Source organism: Lampetra planeri, chromosome 7 (genome assembly GCF_965212315.1).
Source record: "Lampetra planeri chromosome 7, kcLamPlan1.2.h2, whole genome shotgun sequence".
NCBI lineage: Eukaryota > Metazoa > Chordata > Hyperoartia > Petromyzontiformes > Petromyzontidae > Lampetra > Lampetra planeri.
In genome coordinates, this window is record NC_136113.1 from 13,981,570 (window position 1) to 14,007,141 (window position 25,572).

General features: G+C 50.0%; 1 protein-coding gene across 1 annotated transcript in view; it reads left to right on the forward strand.

Annotated features, from left to right (window-relative positions):
- Positions 1–25,572, forward strand: part of LOC144720033 (numb-like protein) — a 58,500-nt gene that overhangs the window by 23,824 nt on the left and 9,104 nt on the right. Inside the window, exon 4 of the mRNA XM_078596459.1 lies at positions 4,744–4,818. Coding sequence (XP_078452585.1) covers positions 4,744–4,818 — 75 coding nt within the window. The remainder of the gene's footprint in view (positions 1–4,743; positions 4,819–25,572) is intronic.

Consider the following 25,572-nt stretch of genomic DNA (forward strand, 5'->3'; position numbering starts at 1 on the left):
TTGGTGATTTCCAACGGATGTAGCCCAACAACCTCGTAATACCTGCACAGAGTTGGCTTTGTATTTGTATTGCGGTTTCTTCACTTGTGCTGGGAGACTGCCTCTGCCACTTCGTTCGCGCGAGTCTCAGGGAACATCGGTAACCGCAGTCCCCCTCCCGTCGCGCTGATAACGGCGAGGTCAGGCGCCGTCTCATGTGCGATGTTCTACCTTTCTCCTCGCCACGACAGAGTCACAAGTTTCCGATATCGTTCTTCTCCAGAGTAAGTGGTGACACGGCAGAGAGCGCCCGTCGCAGATATTTTCCGCCGTTTTAGTCTTAACGCGAGATGCGTTTTTTTTAACCGCATGCCAATAACACCTCGCACGTCCACTTGTGGTGGTGGTTTGCCCTGTAATGTTTGGCATCGTTTGGAATGACTACTGATTGAAGAGCGTGTGTTTTTTAACCGTGCACCCCCCCCCCCCCCGCCTCTATAAAATCGTGAAAAGGAGTGTGATAAGGGAACGTGAGGTGAAGCGGCCTACCGTTGGTTAGCGGCGCTCTGCTATGATTCCGGCTGCCCGAGTTCGATTTCCAGCGATAGCATAACATCGGTGCCGAGTGATATCTGAAGCAGTCGTGCCCGAACCTCACTTCACCAAGCCCCGCACTGACCAACACGGCGAAGTATGGTCAAATAGAAAACCCCATGACCGACATGGCATGGGGAAGCCTACATCCATTGATGTATTGAAAATTGGCAGACTTTTTTGTGTGCATTTATTTATAGTAATAGGTTATTACCCTTTCAACTGGTACAAAACTGACACCTTTATACAAGGCATCATGTTTGCAATAACCACAACACAAGCAGTCAAAATGCGAACAAAAAGAAACAACTCTGATGATGATAATGATATGCACTGTCCTTGAAGTTGATTGGTCCACACCCGAGACAGCTTTTCTTAGAGCCTAGTGTCCATTGGTGTTGGACCAGATGACGCCAAAAGGCGTTCAACTCAAAGACAGCGCACTATCAGAGTATTGAGAGCTCGGGGTAAGCATTTACACTATGAGACCTCCTTTACCAGTGGCAAAATATAGTAGTAGGTTTTTACCCTTTCAACTGGTACAAAAACTGACACCTTTATACAAGGCATCATGTTTGCATATCATTATCATCATCAGAGTTGTTTCTTTTGTTTGCATTTTGACTGCTTGTGTTGTGGTTATTGCAAACATGATGCCTTGTATAAAGGTGTCAGTTTTGTACCAGTTGAAAGGGTAAAAACCTATTACTATATTTTGCCACTGGTAAAGGAGGTCTCATAGTGCATTTATTTATATTCATTCATGGTAAATGTACAGCCCTGCAAATGCTTACTTACACCACTCATGGCGGAAAGGCCTCCTCACTAGATTCAGCTTCTAGGTGTGGCGCCTCTAGGGGGTAGTATTTTGGCATTGTCTTCCACGTTGGCCAGACCGCTTGTAAGTAGTGCGGTAACATACGGACACGGGATGAATCCTTGAGCAGAAAATGACGAAAAAAAAGCCAAGCTGGGGATTGCTCCGTTGCATCGGAATTTATTTCCGTAATCTCCCGAGTGCATTGCACGTGCCCATAGCTCGCGGACGTGCCCACGTGTTCACACTCGGCGGCAGATCGCGGACAAAAATAACGAGTTGCGCGGCGAAACCAATTAACACCGAAGCCCCCCTCCGTAATTCTCTGCCTGCCGGAGTCGATGCCCACCATCGCGAAACAACAATCATTTGTTCTGGGACGTTTTTCTTCAATGTAAAATGAACAGATGGACAGTGTGCGTACAGACATACGGGATATGTATCATTCGTTGTTTCTCAATTATGTTGCCTCTGAATAATTATTTGTGAGCTGGCTACTTCTGCCATAGAAAAGGTAATTGTGATTCTATTAATTATTGATAATGATATTATTTCGTGTAGATCACAGCCAAACACACTAATAGCATTGCACGCGCACAAGCAAACACACATCAACAGCGCATTCGGAGAAGGTAAGCAATAACACAAAAACGAGAAGGCATGCTCGGAAGATTGAGCTGCGGCGTGTACGGTGCGTTGCAGAGAGAGCAAACTCGATGACTGGAAGAGCGACGTTCGGTATGATTTGGCGTCCGGATTCTTGAGCCATTTAACGGCGCTGGCTGCAAGCTGACGGTCTCGAAGGCAGCAAGTGCCTTGTGCCCCATCACGCAGACGCCCTGTGCTACTGTGACGCGCGATAATTCACCGACGCAACGGCATCCATAGTTTATATTTTTTGTTTGCAACCAAGGGGAAGAACGGGAGAGGTTGAGCGATTCGGATGGATTTGGGAAGGGCAAATGGGTGGGAAAATATTAGGGTCGGTTAAACACGTTCAAAGTTTACCACCAGATCGATCGTGGCGCCGCGACGACCTGCGTGTTTCGTGGGCGGGCAGGCGTGCGCTTCTATTAGCAAAGCGGCACATTCTCCTCCTCTCGCGAGGGCATACGCGTCGACGACGCGACGCAGCTAACTGGATCCGCATTCTCCGTGCGCCCTCGTGTTGGTGCGAAGCGGCCTTCGATGTTTGTGAATGAGGCCACCTCAAGATGACGGTTGTCCGTCGCGCACGGCCGTATGTACAAGCAGGGTGAAAACCACTTGCGGAAAATTCGAGAGGGAGGTGTCAAGTAGACATGGGACGCCCACGGTAACGAGATGTTAATTACCTCGCCTGGTATACAGGCGGTCGTGGGTTCAATCCCGACCCTGACGCCTGCTGCTGTATATTTGGAGTTTGCGTGTCTCTCTCCCCGTGGCCGCGTGGATTGCCCTCCGGGTACTTCCAGCTTCGCCCTCCACACTTAGAATCAACATGCGTTCAATGATTTGGCCGCTATCAATTTTCACGTGACAGGCCACTTCGTTGAGCTATCATTTGAAAAAGAGCCACGTAGCTCAGGGGGCCCTTGGCTGGTAAAATAAAAAAAGTAAACAAAAAATGGTTTAGACAGATGTCCGATTCATCAGTACACACCGTGCGCGGGCGGCCCGTGCACGGTTGTTTGTCGTCTGCCACATCCTCCTCATGAAAAATACATTTCTCTTGAAATAATTTTTGCTCTCTCGGCCACAGTGGTGCTTTCATGAATTTTGTTGCCACTGAATGTAAAAAAAGGACGCGGAGCTGACACCGTGCACAAATATAAACATCAGAAATGTAAAAAAAAAAACTAATAATTTCTCAAAACTGTGTAATAACATCATTTGAAAACTCACTCATGAGCGCGGGGAAACCGTTTATAACACACAGTCAACGCTGACTCCTGAATTGCAGTTTCAATAAGACTTGGAATGAAAAACTGGAATATAAATGACAAATTAACACCACTGCAACAACATAAATCTCCAAATAGTGCGATACTTTGCATCGACTCAGAAGTCAACTGTGCAGCTGCATTGCCTAGCCATGGTGGGTGTCCGCCAGTTGAGACGTCTTTACATTTTTTTTGGGGTGAGGTCCCATGAGCATGAGAATCTCTTTGTCAAAGGCGACCCGTCCAGAGTGAGCACGTGACGTGAGAATGGATTTTTGTACAAACATGACGAATAAATAACAACAAACAACCATAACAATGTAACAAGTGTACATCTACCAATCAATCCGCGATAATAATAATGACACCGCGCATGACACTAGGTGCGGGGCAGCTCAAAGGTGGCATTTTCACGAAAGCTAAAGTGCGGGACCGGGTGCTCGTGAGCTAACGCTGCACGGTCGACTGATGAGCTCACTGGGAGCTGTGGGTTTGCGCGCGCGGCCTTCGTTAGCATGCAACTAACACCGTTCGCCCGCATGTTGTTTCCTTGTGATGTTTTAACGTTGACTAACACGAGCCGCTCCACGCGGGCCTTGAGCCTCAGTTTCAGGAGACCGGCGCCCGTTGCGTGTGCTCAGCAGGAAGAGCCCCCCCCCCAGCCAATCAGACATTATTAATAATATTAATAATTTACATTTATTTGTAAGGCGCCTTCCACCAAGTCTCAAGGCGCCTTACAATCTTAATCGGTGTTCATACTCTTAGGTGTTTTCGGTAAAGTCACGTAGGTAAAAAATTTAATTAAAATTAATAAAAGTAAAATAATTGATTTTAATTTTATTTTACTTTTATTAATTTTAATTTTATTTTTTACCTACGTGACTTTACCGAAAAAACCTAAGAGTATGAATCCTTGCAGTCACGAAAGCTTCAAATCTAGAATTAATCGGTGTCCTCGCGGCAAACGAAGAGCAGCAACAGCTCGCGATGCGTGCAGTCTTTCGTCTTCAGGGACTCTTTACACCGGCTCCGATGAATCTTTAAATGAGAAAAAAGAGAAAAGCCGTTGAATACGACCTTAATTTATCACAGTGAGAATTTTCATCTGGATGGAGGTGAGGGGTTTTAGTAGCGCCAGTGCGTTTTCACCAGCTCCTTGGGACGAACTTCACTGGCTAAGCCAGGAAACTGCCGCGGGAGACATCGCTACAAATCGAACGCAGTCTCACCGACAGAGAATGAGGCAATGAAAATCCGCGTCGTCGTTTCCTGCTTTCCTTGAAGTGGTTTCAGACCACAATTGGCTTCGCCGTCGCACGGGACAGCTTCACCCAGCAGAGCTGTTGGACGACGACCTTCATCTCTTTCACCGGTGCATGCGAAGTCAACTCCCCCGCCCATTGCCATCGCGCTTATCTCTGTTCCCAGAGCGGTCAGAAGAAGACGCGGGCCATGCTGTGGGTGTCGGCCGACGGACTGAGAGTTGTGGAGGACAGCACCAAGGTAGGACGACGCACGGCACTGCGCGTGGCGCGCGGCGCACGGCGGAACCTCGGGATGTCGCCGGGGTGACTCAGAGAACAGAGCGCTGAGCTGGCACCACAAAAGTGCCGGGTTCAAAATCCAGGTTTTGGCCACGCGTGATTAGACTGGGTTTTGAATTGTAGAGTTGATGGTCTCAGTGCGGTCAGAACGACTAAATTTTATTCAATTCCAACCATGACAATAAACTAGTTATATCAGTTTTGACTGTTGTGCGACGAGCGTTGTTTTCTGCGACATATCGGGAAGTGCTGCCTCCTAATGTGTGGACCAGACGTCACTCAAAAGGGATCTCAAATGTAGTTCTGCAATATCCGCTTTCGCGGGCCGTTCTCTGAAGACCAAGGGTTGCGCTGCTCTGTGAGCGTTCGGGATGGGTGTCTGGTCTCACGACGCGAATCCGATCGCACAACTGGGACGGAATTTGAGGGATAAGATGAAAAGAACATGCGCTGGTGTTATCAACTCGGGGGACACGCCTCGCCCCGCTTGGGAGACCAGCTGTGCGTATCTCTGGTGGCACACCGGAGTGTTTGGTTACCCACGTCACATTTTGTTGTTGCTGCAAACGTAAACAGTTATTTTTGTTCTCTCTCTCTCTCTCAAACAGACAGTAACTTAAACATCGCTGTTCTTCGATGGCCTCTTTATGTGCTGGGAAGAAGGGCCATTGGCCGAAACGTCGCGTGCTATATTATTTTCCTTTAAAGGCAGTAAGTAGTAAGCTCTTGATAAATGTGTTGTGCTTTAAAAAACATTGCAAAGCAGGCCTATAGTTTTTATTGGCCGTTTCAGTGCTGCGAAAACTCTCCCACGATGGTTTGGAGTGCCCTTCGTCCAGCAGCGGACGTAACATGACTGATGTGTTTTGGAAGAGACACTCAAGACAATTATCTGTGGACTAAGATTGAAACAGGAGTGCCGCCACCACCGCCGGCTACCCCGACGCGTGTCACCGGCCACCTCGACGCGTGTCGCCGGCTCGACACGCGTGTCGCCGGCTACCCCGACGCGTGTCGCCGGCTCGACACGCGTGCCGGGGTCGGGGCCCGGCTGCCCCCGCGTGGACGTACAGATGGCGCGTGCTTCTAATGAAGCAAAGGATCCCGCCCGCCCACGGACAATGTCGAGATGGCATGGGGGGGGTTGCTATAGAGGGGCGCGATTAGGGGACAAAAGCGGCGAGGGGGGTGGGGTGGACGTCTGAGCAGAGGAACAAGAGGCGTGTGCCGCACCCTGAGCCTTCAGGGGTTCCATCCTGCCAGCGTCCCCCCGCACCCCCCCCCCAACGCCCAGACCTCTCTTCTTCTCTCCCATCCATTGCATTGTGCCCAAGACGTGACAGATGGAGTTATTCTTCATTCTTCGCTGCGGGTCCTTTTGAGCGCCTCTTGTCCGCGGACAGACGGTCATTAAGCTTTGCTACAGCGTCACTCGCCATTGTGCGCGCTGCCCGCTGGCTGGAAGGGCGGCTCGTGTCCGACGGTGGTGGCGGTGGTGGTTGGTGGTGGTGGTTGGTGGTCGTGGCGGCGGTGACGGGAGGGCTAGGGTTGGAGGGAGGAGGAGGGGGCGGGGAGCTGGTGGACGGAGCTAGAACGCAGTAGCAGCAGCTGCCGCTGTTGCCCCTGCAGCTGTCGGAGGGAGACCGGGAGGAGCGGCTCGTGGTGGTGAATCCACGTGATGACGGCTGCGCAAACCCATCCCCTGATCCCCTGCGGGGCCCGTCGCGGAGAGTGCATGTCGACAGATTGAATCGGAGCAGGCCGGCCGCGACCCTCCAGCTACCCACTCCTGCAGACAAACAAAAAGCCCCACACAGAATGACACCTAAACATGGAAAAGTATCCCCCCCCCCCCGCCAAAAAAAAAAATCTCCACCTCAACACCGCCTATCCGAGGCCGTCCAAAACCAGAGGACATCTGCTGCCGCTTTACATGCCTGGTGGCTCAGAGGCCCTCCACCGGTGCTGCTGGTTTAGCGTCCCCGGCCCTCGTTGTGCCGCCCCCCATCCAGGGGGGACGCAGGGCCACGGAGGAGCCGGAATTCAAGGCAACGGACGGAGCTGCGGAACACGCACGTGTGCAGCCCGCCAATAGTCAATCCCCTGCTGTGTGTGTGTATGTGCGTGTATGTTGAACTTCACCCATCTAAGAACTATCCAGGCTCATGTCGGTCAGTCAACCCATGGCACCTGGGGCTGTCCCGTGACCTCCTGCCGGCGGGCGTTCGACACTTTACGTGGCCTTAAAGTGCACGTAGCCTGGCACAAGCGTCGTGGTGATGTCACCGCTCATTAGTGGCGAATAGCGGTTGTTGTTGAACTTATTTCGCACTGTACCTAGCCAACCGTGCTAATCAGAGGTACGGGGGAAGGACACCAGACTAACACACAAAAAGCAGTTCTCAAAACATTTGTTTTCAAACTAGAGTTGAAAATATGTCATCTGTGAAGGGCTGGCACACAGGTGTCGATCATTAATCTTCACCTCCACCAAGCGGTCATGGGACCGGAGCAGTGGACGCTTTGGCTGGGGGGGGGGGGCCTTGGATTGGGTCTCCGTGACCGATGGGCGAGCGTGGCCACGCGTCCACTCAGATTCCCTCGTAGCTGCCCGGATGTGACGGCCGCCGCTCGAAAAAGCACGCTCACGCGATCGCAAAATCCCTCCTTCGTCTTGCTCGGCCCACAACCACGAGAACGTCGCATATCCGACTCGCTGGGGACCGAGGTATGGGCGGATATACGGGACTAGGTCGGATGTGTGAGCGTCTGTAGTAAATACAGATACGCCGCCACGGGCTAATACCGCAATGGGTATGGGCGGTTGATCGGTCGGGGCGGATATGCGGCGTTGGGCTCGTCTTCTTTATCTATCGCTGCCACTGTTTTTTGGCCGCTTCACTTGTGACGTGCATAGCGCATCCGGCACAGATGCGCCGCCCTTGGTTTCAATCCCACCGCTGACTAAGGAGGGCCTCCCCCATACCGTTCAGGGTCAAGGGGATTATTTAACCATATTTCACCATGCTGCTCAGTGCGGGTCGGGGAATGGTGGTGGTGGGGGGTAGACGTGGAAGCAGAGGCTCACGGTACAGCAGGGCCGTACACTCTGCTGCACTGCCCTCTACTGCCCACCTTAGCACGTGACCCTGCAAACCAGCGCGCAGTGTTGATCGCGCATCCGAGCAACTATCCAAACTCAGGCCTGCTTAGCTTGCTTTCTCTGAACTCTGAAGCAAGCGGGTGCGTTCCGGGTGATTTGGTCATAGGGCAAAGCACTTTGTGAGTAAATTCAGCAACGTATTTAAAATGATAATATTCGGAGGCAGTACAGAAAGTAGATTGTTGTCACACTTTGCCCGCTGTGTATCTATATTCTCCGGTGGTGAAGATTTGCTCCCACTTGGGAAGAGAAAGGCGTGTTTCAAACAATTAATCGCGGCACCCTCCTGATAAAGAGTGCTGAGATTAATTTGAGGATTTTTTTTCTGGGGGGGGGCTGGGTGGTCGAGTTGTTATTCACATCAACAATTTGTGTGCTGCGTGAAGTTTTACTCATTTTTAATTTGCCCGTGAATTTTTTGCGTGAAACTTCACCGTTCAATTCGAGACTGATGAATTGACCCATACGATCGTAAGTGTCCCGACTCGCTATTTGAACGCTAACCAAGAATCCTACTTGGGACATTTGGCAAATCTATTTTGATGTATAATTCATATTCAATTATATTTAATTTCCTTTAAGACTAGGTCAGACACCATTGAGACCAGACGTTTTGAAAGCGAAGCCTTGAGGTGAAATAAATTCATTTTAACAGCGAAAAATGAACATCATGATGAAACGTCAGTTTAACACGTAGGCTTTCGCGACCAATTATTATGAATGATAAAACGTCACAACTGCAAATGGGTTCTAAAGTGCAATACATTTTTTTTTGCTAAATATCTTGACAGCAAAGGTGGCAATAGTAAGAACACACACAATTACTGAACATCCTCACAACGCACATGTTCGAACGTACTTCACTTTATAACACAAGTTCAACACACGATCTGAAATATATCAAAGTTAATCAGAATATCTTAAGTGTGCAAGGATGGAAAACAAACATCCAAAGTTTGCAACAACAACAACACGAAAGAGACGACACCCAACTTTGAATGAAATACGATCTTGCAACTCAAACCACGGAGATCCGTGTCTCAAAACAAGCGATAACACAAACGTGTAATGCGATGCACATCCATCACAGATGAGAGTTGGGGAAAGAAAAGGAGTTGGGAGGTTGGGGGGAATTTCCCCCTCCATCCCCCCACCCCCTGCATTCTCTTCCCCTGCGGTATGTTCATACCTTTGTCGTCTAAATCCCTGGCGGCCGATACCCCCAACCCCATCCCCTGCATCACCCGCCCAGACGCTGGCTTTTATTCGTTTTTGGGCCTCAATCGAATTAGAGCCGTCGGGGGACTCGCGCCTTCTGCCATGGGACGGGACAAAGCGGTGGGAGGAGTGGCGGGCGGGGGGGGCTGAGGATGGTGGAGGGGGGGCGGCTGGTGGTGGTGGTGGTGGGGCTGGCCCGGAATCCACAGATGGCAGACAGCTGTAGTTTGTAAGGCCGGCCACGCTTTAACTCGTTCTTTCATGCAGCAACCCCGCAGCTCGCCGACCCAGAGTGCATCACTTTAGCCGGCAACTACGGCCTCGTCTGTGTTGAGTCGCACCGTCTCGGTTGCGTTAAGAATCAGGGATTTATGGATTCATTTCGTTATTTTTTGTGTCGCTCGATTATTCACTCCTTGCCCCCCCCCCTCCCCCCCCCCCTTGTGTGTGTGTGTTTTAATTTACTATGCAGGTGTGTGTGGTGTGGTGGGAGGCGGGGGTGGCACTGATAAGCCAGTGAATGAATGCGATTTCCTTTGAACCTGAGGCTGGTTGCATGTGGTGGTGGTGGTGGTCGTTGATCCGTGACGTCTTGCCACAGTGGACGAGTTGAGGCCGCGTGCCCTCTGGAGGAGCCCTCTAAGTGTTCCCTCGAGTCGAGGCCCTTCCGCCCGCAGTGGCGTGAGCGAGCAATTGCTGGGGCTGCACCTTCGCCTGGGCTTGTAACAGCGGGCCGATTCCGCATTTGACATTGATTCCTTAGGCTCGCGATATATCAAGTGCGCTGCTGGGTGTGTTTAAGAAGCAGTAAAAAAAATTCCACGCGCATTAGTTTTAACCTAACGGAGCAAACATGATCAATACATGCCGGTTTGTCAATCCACTGCCGATCGAAGGCCTTCCCACGCCGTGCGGGTCGTGTGAGGATTAACTGACCGTACTTCACCTCTCTGGTCAGTGCGGATTTGGTGAAGGTGGGGGGGGGGAAGTGCAGAAGAACAATGAGTGTTGCCTGCACTGTTCTCTACCGCTCACAATGCCTCTTAGCTCTCGACTTTGGTGCACGCTGTGTCACCCATCCACGCACTATCCAGCCTCCAACCGGCTTAGCTTATGGGATCCAATGGGAGCGGGCGCATTCCTGTTGATTTGGTCATACAGCAAAGCAAACAGGGTTGTTCACCCAGGAAACCTGGAATGTTGTCCCAACAAGTGTGAACAACTTTCCAACGTTTGCCCAACGTCGCTTGCTTACTGGACACATGGGGCAGGAATGATTGCGAACAGTTCCAACAGGACCATTTAATAATGGTCTCGTGGTGGTGGGGTCATTACATCATAACTGTGAACCGGTAGTTCTCATTCCGTGCAGCATGGATACCGTGCAGGACATTTGTTTTTGATCGTGTGCACGGAACATCAGCGCCGCATTGTGGCGACCAGACGCACTAGAGGTGTGAACATGTGATCTCTGTGTGTGTGTGTCGTAGTCTTATTCTTGGTTCTTTCGATAAAGTCACGTAGAAGAGAAATAATAAAATAATAAAAATAAAACATAATAAAATTCTTCTCACGACGTTTCGGCCACAACGCAAGTAGCCGTCCTCAGGTGAAGAACAGGTCGTGAGAATTATTTTATTATGTTTTATTTTTATTTTATTATTTCCCTTCTACGTGACTTTACCGAAAGAACCAAGAAGATGAATCCCTGCAGTCACGAAAGCTTTATATTGTAGTCTTATTCATCTGGGGAGGTGTAGTTTTGTGGGATTAGGGGCAGAGGGACCAGTGGTCACGACTGGGAAGGCCGCTATACCAAAAATGTTGATCACCGCTCTCGCTTCGACGCTATGTTCTCCGAGCTCTCCAGCCTCCTTCCACATGAATGTATGAACTTCTTTCATTCGCGCCGTACGTAGCTAATCTGAAGTGCGTCAAACACTCCTGAAGAGAATTGGCCAATACAGCAGGAGCCTCGTGAAAAGGGGTCTTGGGCCGCAGTGGCGACCTCGCTGGGTAAATAGTTGGCATCATCATCATTGCTATGAAATGCTATACGGACTTAGTTATTGTTTTTTTTACGTGGGCCAGAGTTCAAGGGAAACAAATACATGGCTTCTGCGCCGCAGCACCCACGCTCGTGAGCGATGACCAGAAATCGGTTTACATTTGTGGTTTATATTGTTTTGCCAAAGTGATTGAGTGCATAAATCAGCGTTGTCGCGTGGGTAGTTGCTTGACTCCCCCACCCTCACCCCCAAGAAGAGGGGAACCAACGCCGGAGGGCATCTCCTGGTCAAGGTTGAAATCGTCAGAAATTTCAGCGAATTTCTCAGAAATCGTCCGCCCTTGGTGGGAATCCATTGTGTTAACCCAGCTGCAGTGCAGTGAGCACGGCACGTTCGTGGGATGTTTCCCCATCCTGCGTGCTACGTAGGGGTGTAACCAAGCCATCAATGCACTCAATGATTCATATCTGGGCTGTAAATTATCAATTTTGATTAGTAAAATTGTAAATGAAAATTGTGATGTGTTCATTCACACTGAGGCACCACTGCCAACTATGGGTGTAACGATTAATCGACTAACCTCTGTCAATATCGTCTCTTTAGCTAAACAACCGTGAGATCGTGTGATCATGAGAGGTAGCGGCGGCTTGGGGAGGCCTCAAACCAGGAGGGCATTGTCCATGGCTAATGATGATGAAGCTATTACCATCGTGCTTGTATACCCAAGAAACCTTCGCCGGCTCTTTTTTTCAGTAGGGTCCTGCCACGGATGATTTGCTATGCAGAATCCCAATTGAGTCGTCTCCGCTTAATCTCGTGGCCAAATTTGGACCGTGACGCCCGGCACACAATTGCCTTCTCTCTTGCGGACGACGTCACGGGATGTTTAACGCTGCCTTGTGAAGCGGACGGCGAGCGGTCCTCCCACGGTCTCAATCCGGCCCGCAGTAATGTTTAGGGCGGTCGACGGGTTTGAACCGCGCACCTCTGCAACAAGCCGCGATTGCGTGCTACCACTGGACCGCGTGAGCGCCCGCAGTGCCGAATCGCGAGTAACAGAATGTCGATTTAAAGCTTTCGTGACTGCAGGGATTCATCTTCTTGGTTCTTTCGGTAAAGTCACGTAGAAGGGAAGTAATAAAATAATAAAAATAAAACATAATAAAATAATTCTCACGACGTTTCGGCCACAACACAAGCAGCCGTCCTCAGGTGAAGAACAGGTCTGCCGAGGCGACAGCGTCTAACTTTTTAGACGCTGTCGCCTCGACAGACCTGTTCGCTGTCGCCTCGACAGACCTGGTCTTCACCTGAGGACAGCTGCTTGCGTTGTGGCCGAAACGTCGTGAGAATTATTTTATTATGTTTTATTTTTATTATTTTATTACTTCCCTTCTACGTGACTTTACCGAAAGAATCACGAAGATAACAGAATGTCATTTTTTTCTCACACATTGCCACATTATTGATGCGTGTAATGTGGTTTCATGGCCCCTCCAGCAACTAGAAGACAATGTTGAAAAAATAAATATATGACGTTCTTAAATCATATTGTGACCCTTAATAGCTACAATTCTTTGGTGGATTTCTTTTGAGCGATGGGAGTGAATCGTTACCCCACCCCTACGCTGCCCGTGCGGTCTAAATTAGTTTCTGTTTCACCGTCGCTCTCAGTTTTTTTGGGTTCTGTGCTCCTAAAGCCCAAGTGGATGTCGCCCCGGGGCATGTCGCTTCACGGCTGTGATGGTTTCGTGCTAATTGGCAGTCGACACACATTTAAATTACGGCCGCGAAATCTTTTTTTTTCTTCGCGTAGTTTGTCAACTGAGATTTAGCTGCCGTTTTGGTCCGAAAACCATCACTTAGCAGTGACATTGCCGAGCGAAACCCACCACCCCCCACCCCCCCCCCCCATTAGTCTGGCAAACAACGCGAGTGTTAAGCAAACCAATCGACTCGGCTGTCAAACAATTCAATGTATCTTGTGCCTTGATTAGTTCAGAGGGCAAGATTCTAAAATACCTTCCCCCATCCCATTGGTGATTGGCCAACCTGGCATGGTGGTGTAATGTGTGGGTACGCCCACCTCTTCCGAGACATCTGGCAAGTGATGGAAGAGTAGACCAAATACCCTCTATAGGGGTTCTCTAGAGCTCCGTCTAGTGGAGCTCGATTCCCAGCGACGGCAAACGCAACCAGGGATATCGAAACCTGGTTTGGGACCTCCCACTTCAACAACCCTCACAATACCAGCACGTTGAAGTATGGTTAAACAGCCCCCATGACCGAAAGATGTAGGGAGGCCTTCATCCAGAAGTAGATTGAGCAAAGGGCTGTAGAGTGAATTAATGAATTGCCCAATGCATCATCTGTTATTTTTATTATTTCAAATAATATTTATACGCTATCATATGTTTTGTTTAAAATCGCCACGAATTAATTGACGTGTCCGTGCGTAATTTTCAAATCATGTGCCGACTTCTTTGACAGCTCTGCAGAGGCGTGCATCTCCCAAGTGCGCTGTGAATGTGCCTGCAAAGTTGTTAACGAATTTTAAAGAAAAAAAAAACAATAATTTTAGGGCGCTCTTGTCAATCCGCCCCTTGAAGTCAGGCATCTCCACGCCGTGTTGGTCATGGGGTTACGAAGCAAATATCAAGCCCCCTCTGAGTATTGAAGTCGATACGGTTCTTTACGCGATTAACCGGAGTGGAGAGCATTCGTCTCCCGAGGAGTGCATGGTGTAAAAGCATTCCGAAGGGCATCTTCGGAATGCTTTTTAACATTGCGAATGTTGGGAATGTCAAGATGCTCATATGGCAGGCAGTCATGGTCATACATTACTAAAGTTCATTTAAAAACAAAAACTTGAACGCTCCTGAAACTGGTTTTAAGGTAGGCCCCGTGATACGGTGTTTCCGTCATAGGCCTTGAGGATGGACTCGTCACACTGTCGCGCAGGTTCTCACGGTTGTGCTGATATGGCTCTCGGGTGAGATTTCTGGTTTCACTGCGTTTTGTTCGGCACGATGTCCGACGTTTCACTTCACGTGCTGACAAGGAGCCCCCAGCATGGACCACGTGCCCAAGTAGCGAGAGATACAACCCGCGAGACATTGGAGAGCTGTGCCCTGGTGATGTGTCTGTTGGAAATGTATTGTATGCAAATCTTAATCTCATTATTGGATAAGTCCTTGACAACTAAATCCCCCAGAATGCACCCGATCTAAGATCCCAGGGGATTAGGTCGAGTTGTTCGTGGTTAGTCCTTGGATGGACGACTGCCTGGAAGTAGCAGATGTCGTCGGTTTGCACTGTAATGTGGCCTGGAGATGGCAGTATAGCAAGCGGATTGAATCCATCTGTGCAGAGAGTTGAGTGTAATACCCTTGCATCAGTGGCTGCTTTCCAGGCGGTCCGGCTTCATTTCACAAACTAAACACTCATTCATGGCAATGGCCACGCATCCCATGTAGCAGGACCCTCCTGAAATCGTTTTGAGACTCAGTGAGAGCATCATTACAGTGTGTTGTACCGCACTCTATTGAAGCCACGTTTAACCAGGTCAATAAGCACACTCCGCCATGCGGTCGTCTTCAGCGATGTTTCCTCGTCACTGAAAATACATGCACGTGGGTTCAATCATCGCCAGAGCAAGATCCTTTGCGATGCAATCATTGTATGTTATGCTCTCTGCATGTCAAGCGTTCATTGAACTCTCTTCGAGCGAAACTTTCGGAGATGACCTCCGACCACGGCATTCGTCTCAGGATGGAGTTTTGTGTTTTTTATCTTAGCTCCAAACGTCAGAGTTTTAAACGTCGCCGTTCGGATCACCAGCGAACGTCGCGACACCCAGGCAGAAAGGGAGTTTGCGTTTCTGGACAAAGAAACCATCTCGTCCAGTGTTTTAGCTAAAGCGCGCACGTTGTGCTTGCAGCTTGTACGTACGTACGTTGAACTTCTTTCGCACCGTACGTAGGCAACCGCGCTAATCGATGGTGCGGCGAAGGGGAGGGGGAGGTTGGGGATAACAAACTCAAACACAAAAATAATTTCTGAATAAATGAGTTTTCAATCTAGATGATTTAAAGGTGCACAGCTCCAGATGGCCGCGGAAGCGCATCTGAAAGCTGGCCTGCCGTAGTGAGTTTGCATTTGTTTGAGATCGTGCGCGCAAGTGTAATTATGGTTTTGGGATTTGAACCTGAAGGACGGTATCTTTAGATTTAACAACAAAAGAAAATATGTGCTCGGTGGTGCATGTGAAACCCGGCCACTGTCAACTCGGATTTCTCGGCACTGTTGTTAAAATTGGTAATTTTGAACGAAATTAGTGACGAACTTATTTGGCAGTCGAGTATTTTTTTCGTTCCAAATTTGTATTCAGCCATTAGCGACCGGAGTGGATGAAACTCATCGAGCGCGACGATGATTACTTCGACTACTGCCCACCAAAGCGCAGCCGACGATAACGAGACTAAATTAACGAGCCTGAGTAAATACGGAGCGCACTGGGATAGACCAACATGGTAATGGGATCTATATATATTTAAACATTGTCTGCGTTCGCTATTTAGCTGCACTGAGAAGTATTGCTTTTGCCGGGAGGGGAGGGCGCGAGGATGAATTGTGCATCACTCACACCAACATGTACTCACCTAGAGAGTCAGCGATTGACAATACAAATTGACCGCTTCATTCTAGATTTGAAGCTTTCGTGACTGCAAGGATTCATATTCTTAGGGTTTTTTTCGGTAAAGTCACGTAGGTAAAAAATGTAAATTAATAAAAGTAAAATAAAACAAAATAAAAAATCACGACGTTTCGGAAGCAACACAAGCCTCCGTCTTCAGGTGGAACCGTCACAGCCACGACAGCTGTATCAAGTAAATGAGAGATCACAAGAAATACCACCCCGTATATATAATGGTTGAGGGGGGAAGGGCCAGGAACGGCACACTTTTATTAATATGGTAAGGTGAGGCTTAAGACTAAGAATAGACTGCATAACGAGAATGACGACACGATAGAGTAATCAGAGTAGTGTAAAATTCCAGGGGCTGTTATCCATTAGACTGAGACTATCACTTAACACGGTAAAGACGCTGACCGCACGAACACTCCTCGGCGGTGATGAACACCTCCTGCTTCCCTTTCCGTTCGGAGCCATTGACAACCATGTGCCTTGCTTAGTGAAGACAAAGACAACGATCCCCCGTGTAGCCTTAACAGACTGTTGGGGCAAGTGCTGTTTGCGAGCACCACCTATGAAGGCCGATACGGCGCACGAGGGGGTGGGTGGCCAGCACCACGCCCTAAGTGGCGAAGTTTACACACGGCACCAGGTACTCATTTTAGGCTGAGTCGACCTAGGGGAAGCCCTGGAACGGTTCAGATAATCGTCACTGGTGTTGGAACTCGGGTCGCCGGGTTCGTGGTGCAGCGCGCTTACCGCTGAGCAACTGCTCCCCACGAGTGAAGAGGGCACTTTGTCTGCTGCGGCTTAAGTGGGCATCAAATAATTACAAAAGGCTCCAAGCACGACCACGTGGCTACGGGGTCAAGATCACTGCAAATTAGACCTTCTCTTTTCATGTCCTCGCGGCAAAAATACACATTTGTACACACGCACCGCGTAGGTTTCCACGGTCGTGCTTAAATTTCTCTCGGGTGTGTGCCGCGTGTGTGTTCGGGCACGTTGTCCGACGTTTTGCTCCCAGCGCACGGAGCTGAATAAGCTAGTGGATCAATACGTGGGGAGTCGTGCCGAACGACCCGAAAGCACATCGGGCAGATGCACCCAGCTCTTCTGTGCCGCGTGTCGAGATGCGGTCACACTTGAAACCGCGATGCAAATCCACGCCGCGTTCCATTATAATCAGTGCCCAGCAAACGACGAGGGCTAACATTATTCGCCTTTCAACGGCGCGGCAAAATCTCGCCAAAAGTAACAAAAATTCTCTCGAGCCGGTTCCGCTGGGGGTTGGTGGGGGGGGGGAGGGGGGGGGGGCGAAGCGTTCCCGGACGTGACCGTAACAATGAGCCAAATTGAAGGGCTCCGTTGAAGTATGTCTCAATTAAGCATCTCCTGCCCGTGCGCTGGAGCGGCGGGTATTCGCCAGCCCCCCCCCCCGCACCGCCTCGACGGAGCCCTTTAGCCAGGAGTGGCGGACCAGGCAGCAGGCGGGAATTAGCCCCGAGTCAGCAGCTCAGAGTGCCCCTCCGCTGGGGTGCCGCGCGTGTCTCGTTTGCGTTGCGGAGCAAATTCACGGCCCCCCCCCCACCCCCCCAGCGACGGCCTTAATGGGCTGCGCTCAAGTGACGGATTCTGTTGTCGCCGCCGTGCTGAGTAGGAGTATGAAGCCGCAGTGGTGCTCAGCGCAGCCTCCAACTCATCCACTCCGTCTCCCTGGCATCGCTATTCATGATGTGCAACGAAGGAGGGACGTTACCAGAAACATCACCTATCACGTGCTTTCCTTTGTCTTGACGGTGAAGGCCGCGGGGTTATTGTCGCACCACTGCCAAAGCGGCAGCAGCATCACCGGATCATGAATTCGAGTCGGAGCATGGGCGCGAGTCCGCGTGTCTCTTGCTCTCTGTGGGCACGGACTGAGTTCTTAGTTCAAGTGAACCGGTTCCGCGGAGGTGGGGGGGGGGGTAGCGTTTTAATCACCGAGCCAACACGGTTCAGCGCCGCATATCCGGCCATGTAGGTCACACTTCTGCCCTGACCCGATATTTGTGCAAGGTCGCAGACGCCGTTTCACGCGGGCTAACGTGCCCTTTCATCCCACTTGCTTCCCACGTGCTTCCCACTTGATTGGTCCACACCTGAGACAGGTTTTCTTAGAGCCCAGTCTCACATGGTGTACAATTTCAAGGACAGTTCATACATTATCAGAGTTGTGTTTTATTTGTTTGCATTCCGACGGCAGGTATTGTGATCAATGCAAACATGACTCCTTGTAAAAATTCACTTCTCCTAGTCCGTTAGGATGCGCGATTGAAGATGGGCGCGCACGCATTTGCGCGCTTCGCGTTCTCGTCGTCGCAGACACGGTCACTGCGCGGCAAGGCGACGCCGCAACAGACAAAAACATTGGGGCGCGCCCTATTAATGTCGTGGAGATGTCGACGGCACATTTTGTCCATCCGCTGGCGTGGATGTAAGAAGACCTCGCCCGCCACCGTGTCGGTCACGAGGGGTCATTACGCCGTACCTCGCGCCGCGCTGGTCGATACAAGTTGGCGAAGTGTGGGGGAAGGACGGGCGGCACAGCACCGGCTCAGGTATCGCTCCCCTGCTGATGTTAACGCCCCGGCTGGGAATCAAACTCCGGTTTGCCGGGCTCGCAACGCAGTGCCGCCAACCGCTGCACCACCCGCCCGGCCCCCGTGCAACTTACGCAAATCAGACCGTCGATTCCGGTACACGATGTTAATGGGTGAATATGGGCCACCCATCGATGCACTCACTCGCGAATTTGACGCTGGAGATTCACTTTGTGCCGTCCTCTTGCGCTCACCCTCAGACCACGCGCCCTACTTCACACAATCGCAGTAATTCATTCTCTTTCACTTCATTCGCTTTCACTCCCCCCCCCCCCCACCTCCGTATCGGCGGACAGCAGCACTATCCCCGCGTTTGGCCGTTAAGCCCGAACTCTCGCACATCTTCGAAGGGAAACGGCTCAATCATCACAAAGAGTTTCCACTTCCGAGCAAGTGGGCACAGTCGGTGGGAGGAAGCCCGTTTTGCCAACCCCCCCCCCCCCCCACGGAGCCCTCTTATGCGGGCTGCACGCATCGTGTTGGGCACCGGTGAATGGCAATATGCGCGGGGCAACGCGTGGGGGGGCGGCGGCAGCGCCAGCAACCGCAGACAACGCCTCGCAGTGGGGGGGGGGGGGGGGGGGCGCACATCCCACGCGGGGGAAACGGCGCCCCCAAAAATGTGTCTGCTGCAGCAGAAGTTTTGTGCCAGCATTGAGGGGGGGCCCTCGGTAGCGAGACGAGGCAGACAGCCATGCGGCACGCCTGCAAATTGGACCGCCGATTCCGGCTCGCTTCCTCGTCCTTTCAGAACGCGAAACGCTTGCTGCACTGGCATCGTCATCGTCAGCATTGTCGTCTTTGACTGCGCGGCGCCCTGGCGTGGAGGGTTCACAGCGCTGGCTCAGAAATGCGGGAGTTCGCTAATTAACGCTCAGTCCGAGTGTAGCAATTCATGCCCCCCCCCTCCCCCTTTTGGCAAAATGCAACACGGTATTCTCATTTTTATTGCAACATTCTACAACAACCCTTGTCAATCAAATTCTGGATGAGTACCCTCCCCACACCCCCGCCCTCTCACACCCACCACCGTGCGCGTCGTGGGGGTTCTTTGCCCATACTTCACCACGCTGGTGAGTGCGGGTTGCCGAAAGAGGAGGCCCAGGTTTTGGTTCAGACGTCACTCGCCACTGACGGTAGCCGTGGCGGTGAATCAGACTCGGGGTGCCAGGCTCCACGGTTCAATGCGCCCTGTCGCTCAGTCTTCAATTGCATATCACTTCCACGAACTGAAAAGCCTTGAATGTTGCAAACACAATTGGACGAATGCATCACGGGCTTTGTGAATTAATATCAACCCATTCATTAATGAGGCTTTTACCCTGGCTTTGTGTGAATTGAGATTGTGCCACGTGCGATGCCAGGTGTTGGCTCTTGCATGTTCTGCATACGCATGTAAGTAAATTAAAATAAATTCAGTTGAAAATGTTTTCTTGGCCGAAATAGCTTTTTTTCCAAGGGAGAAAAAACTGTTCCTACGCTCATCACAAACTTGACATCAATAATATTGATGTTGAAAAATCTTTGAGCAAAATCTTGACCGTTTTACTGAAAATTCATAATAATAATATTAGTTTACAACCCTTGTGCGTCCACTACTTGATAAGGGCCTCCCCACAATGTGGCAAAGCATTTCATCATATTCTTGGTTGTTTCGGTAAAGTCACGTAGAAGGGAAATAATAAAATAAAAAAATATAAAAGATAATAAAATAATTCTCACGACGTTTCGGCCACAAGGCAAGCAGCCGTCCTCAGGTGAAGAACATGTCTGTCGGAAAGACAGCGTCTGAATGAAGCTTTAAATCGAAATCATTTCATCATACTTCACCAGGCCGGTCCAGTACGGGTGGTTGAAGGGAGGGCCCAATGTTAGCTGTGGCCGGGAATCAACCTCTGGTGGCCAGGCTCAGAGTACAGTGTGCAAATCATCGTACCACTGATACCCTCGCCATCGGCCGTTTTATTCTCAAGTCATGAATAAATAAACATCAGACGTGATCGTTTTGCACCCTGTAAAAAGTTTTGCAACCAATCCGCCTTAAAATCGAATTCAATCGAACTTGATTTTTTTTTCAACCCCATTCTATTCATAATCGTCCAGAGAGCAGCCATTGCAATCTCACCGCGAGTCCCCGTCACGGTCCAATTGCTGGAAGCTATTGGCTGCTTAATGCCCACACAGATGGTGCTTCTCACTGTGCTTAAATAACAACAACAAATTCTCACGTTCGTCAATAACACTGCCTTATATATATCATGGCAACGTTTTGGGTGATGGCCTTTATTCGTGTCACTTAATTGATTATCACCGTGGATCGGGTGGCTCAGGGTGACTGGCATATGGTGCAGTTGGCATGGGCCCTGGTGCAAAGTAAAAATAGGGGCCTTCCTCTGTGCAATTTCCTCCCTCGTGGCATAGTCCAGCACCTGGACCCCTTCGACCCATGGAACCCCGTGCAGTTGCGCCGCCTGCACACTTGATAGCTACGTCACTGGCCAGGGTTTGGTCAACTGTCCACACGGGCTTCGGGCTGTAACTCGCTCCCTTCTAACGCAACCCACATCCTCTTATTGCTGCGCCACCCACCCAGAATTCCTTACATTCAGTGCCCAAGGTCATGGTAACATCGCGAACCTCGTTTCTACCCCCTCCCCCCAAACCCCAAAGCCCCCCGTCGACTCAATCTTTAACTTCCGTCTTTAGTTGCAGCAAAAATACACGGCGAGCACTTTATTCCCCCTCCTGCTCCAATATCCCAGCCTCGCCTTCCCCACCTCCCTCCACGAATCGGAGCTTCGTTTTCCGAGCCAGGAATTTGTGTTGCCCGCTCCGGGAGCGGCGCGATGTCTGTTGCACAAAAGCACAAGGCTGGCAATTAAAGCCGCAAGAAAGGAGCCAACAGACCAAGCATCTTCCTACTCGCCTCCCCCCACCCTCACCGCCGCTTCATTCTCCCACAGGGTGCCCCACTAAGCAAAACGTTTCAGTCCCAGCATTGACCTTGAGTCAATCGTCTGCTCTTGTGCCGTCACTTTGACGGATTCGTCGCAGGCAACGCGGCGCATTGCCAGACGCCGAACGGATCGAATCGCGGCCTTTGGCGTCTGGAAATTCGGCAGACCGGCGCGGAGCTAGGATCGACCGTTTCTTTGGCACCGCAGCGAGCGGGCTGAGAGATGAGAGAGGGCTTGTACGTTACGCGATCTCGCAGGTGCTTACAGCTCGTCGGTGGTAGATGCTGCTGCTGCTGCTATTCACTGTTGATATTTCGCGTGGTTTTATTTTAGAGGGCGCCGTTGGAAATGTTGCACACGCTGCCCCCCCCCCCACCACTCTAAGCGTTCGCTTTTGCGCATCTTTGCCAGAAGGCGCCGTGTTCATCTCGTCTTTCAGAAAACTTTGGAGGAAAGAGAGGGCTTTGGCACGTGCGCACGCACACACATGCAACTGGACTTGGACATCAAGTCTGCAATTGTTGCTGCTGCTGCTTCTATTGCCTATTTGTGTGAACGTTAAACTCTAAATATTTTTCGGGGGTTTCGCTCCGAGACAGCCAGGTATTGCAGGGTTTCCGTGCGGCTTGCATTTGTGGCTTTAGGGCCCAGTACGTGCGTGGTATCACAAGGCCGATGGTCAGCGTGGATCGTTTTTCTTTTTACTCGAAGCACGCTCCGAGTGAGATTGTTCAACCCTTTTCCAACCCTTTGCGGTGACATCTCCCGCCGGTAAAGATTCTACACGCAGCAAAGCGTCGCCAAAATACCAGACCCTGTGAAAGGTGCGACGTTGGCACGTGGTTGGAACCGTTGGCGCCCCAACTTTGGCCCAACGTTTCATGTTTACGGTCAAGATTTTGCTGTCAGTAGAATCTTGCATTGTGGAGCCACAGACAATAGGAGTCGCAGGTCACAGCAGGGCAGATAGGAGCTATACTGCACAGTGTACTGTATAAATAAAGGCAGTCAGTCTCTTCAGCCTCACCCACTGCTCTTAAGAAGATAAATTGCAAAAACATATATACTGGGTGCTTAAAAAAAATGTGAACACTTGTGAGAATTTGCAACAACGCCACAAGAAATGTGCCTCCGGGCTCTGGAGACCACCAGGAGGAGATTTCAGGCACGCGTTGACAATGATGGCGAACAAGTGGAGACTCGTTGACTTTTTGAAGCTCTTAGCATACATCTGTTATCATGTTACAGTGTAGTATTATCCCTTCTTTTTCCATTAAAAACGATAGTCCCATGTAAGTGTTCACATTTTTTGCAGTTTTCCATCAGACGGCAGTGTTAATGGCAAACGTAGCGAGGTGTGTTTGATGCTGTTTGTTGTCGTGCCTGATCACCGCCTACCAACACAATCCCTTACTTTACATTGTCTAAGGTTCACGGCGCACGAGTATGGTTATCGGTTGAACGCAGTGCCTGTGTAAGGCCTCATAGCTCATAGGGCAGTGCGGTGCAAAGATAAATAATGTGCCCAGTACGGTACGACAACCGTGGAGTTGCTGATGTTGGCAACATCGGCAGCGTAAATGTTGTGATTATAATTGTCATTGTTTTCGGGTGTTATGCTCATTGCTGATTCAGCCTTTCACAGGGGCATCTTTGGCAGAGTCATCTCGCCATTTAGTTGTTCAAAGGTCCAGTCTTTAGCTCCAGTCGTTAATTGTACTGGTGAAAGACCCAGCGATGTGACATTCACATGAGGTGCCCACTATACACATCACAAACTGTGTCACCTACCAAATACGCACACAACAACGTGCGCTCGCCTATCCCAAGCAGCGTGCGAGCTGACAAAATGCTGTTTATGAATTCGATCTCCATTGTGAGCACACCCAGTGTATTGTTATTGTGTCCCATTGTGTCTGAAATAAATGAAGCGCCCTTTCACCATGATCTTCATCATCAAATCGCCTTCGACAATTAGCGCGGTTGGCTACGTACGGCGCGAAAGAAGTTCAACAGACGTAGCAACATCATCACTCTCCAAGAATGATCGTCATAGTCATCCTTATGACCATTGCAATTATGATATCAAGAATAATCAGTATCCAATTGTTATCAACAGTAATCATCAAATTAATATTATATTAATCATAAATACTATCGAATAATCATCATCCAATCACAGTTCACGTAATTATCATCATCAACAGTGTTATTTAATATGACATTCATCCTTGACGCACGTCTCAAAGCCAATAGGAAGCACTTTGCCAGTGTGCATCGTGAGCACGAACCAGTCGCAGCAATCTCAAGGAAAGCCCCTTCCTGTCACGAACCCTGGCCAACGTACAAGATGCGTGGGCGACGCGCACGATGGCTCCATCTTCACGTGATCCACCCACCCCCGGCTGTAGCGCTGCAGGCTTTTGCCGCTTACACCCGTGAACCTTTTTCACCCGGACCCCCCCCGCCCTCCACTTCCCTCCTCTCCTGCCGTGCGCGTCCGTGCCGTGCTTCTTGAGATATTTCCGCCGATCGCGTTTGGCAACGATGAATCAAAACAAAAATGCTACCAAATAATAACACACTTTGTTGCTGCGCCCCGTGGTGTTTTTTTATTTTGAAAGTTAGCAATAACAAACGGGAAGGTCTTTGTTTTTTTATTTCTTCCATCGGATGCTGATGAAAATAAATACGCCTGGGTCAACACTGTCGCTGGTGTGGCCATGCAGTGAAAGGCCCTCCACTTTAAAGCCCTCCCGCATATATTTTTCAGACGCAGTGCTCATATCAACTTTCCGAATGCCTTCGATAGCAACAAAATATATACATCAACTGTATGCATATTCTGTAACTCATATGTTGTACCGAAACTTAATAATTTTGCAGAACTTTGTCAGTCTGCCGTTGGATATGAGGCGCCTCCCCACGCTGTCGTCGGTAATGGAGGATGTTTTGGCCATACTTCACCATTGTGGTCCGTGCGGGCTGGTGTGAAAAATGGTGGGCTGGGATTGTCTCGGATATTGCTCCGCCGCTGACGTTAGCCGTGATCGGGAATCGATCTCAGGTGGCCAGGCTCACAGCGCTGTGCGTTAACCATTGCCACCATCACTGCACCACGATTTTGTACATGCACATACGTATTTAAGAAAAGGTACTTTTATATACATGCATACACGGGTGCAAGATTCGCCTATGCAATCTCATACTGAATTAGTAAATTGGCTCAGGAGTAGTATTGACAGAGTATAATTGGCTTTATACAATTGGCTCAGTATGATAGGCTGGGTAGTAACGATGATTGGATGAATATAATTGGATCAGTATGATTGGCTGAGCATGATTGGTCAAAGATAACTTACATTCTCTGACTTCTTGGGTGATCCTTAAAAACCCTCAAGAACGCTGTAGAGCCTTTGGCAAAGTTGTACTGGAGAAAGCCTTCAAACATTTGAACCTCTGTTTTTGATTACTGCTAACAGTCACAGATTTTCTCAATACCAGTAGCTCATGTGTTGAGAGCCGTGCAAGCCTTTGTAGGTGCTTGCTAACCGCACTTGCCCCAAAAGTCTGCGAAGGCTATGTGAGGGAATCTCTGTCTTTGTTTCGAGTTGGGAGTGGTGGTGCAGTGGTTAGAGCACCCCGCCTCAAACGCAGTAACCGGTGTTCCATTTCTGGCCAGTGGCGAGCGGTATGGGAACTTGCCCTGGGCCTCCTCTAGGTTAACTCAGCCTTTTATTGAGTACATGGTCCATTGCGCGGTTGGCTACGCACGGTGCGAAAGAAGTTAAACATACATACTGTGCGTAGCATCGAGGGATGTGTTCCAGAAAGGAAAATATACAGAACTGCTTTGTTGCCCGTAACAAAATAGTAATCACTTGCAGCCCTTTCTCTATTAAAGACCTTAATAGATGCTCGCTAACAGCACTTGCAGCACGCCCACGACGACACGGTGTGGAGTGGCGATGCTCCAGCAGTGGATTGTTATTAAAACTTAACAACAAACGAAACACTTTTTACTTGAC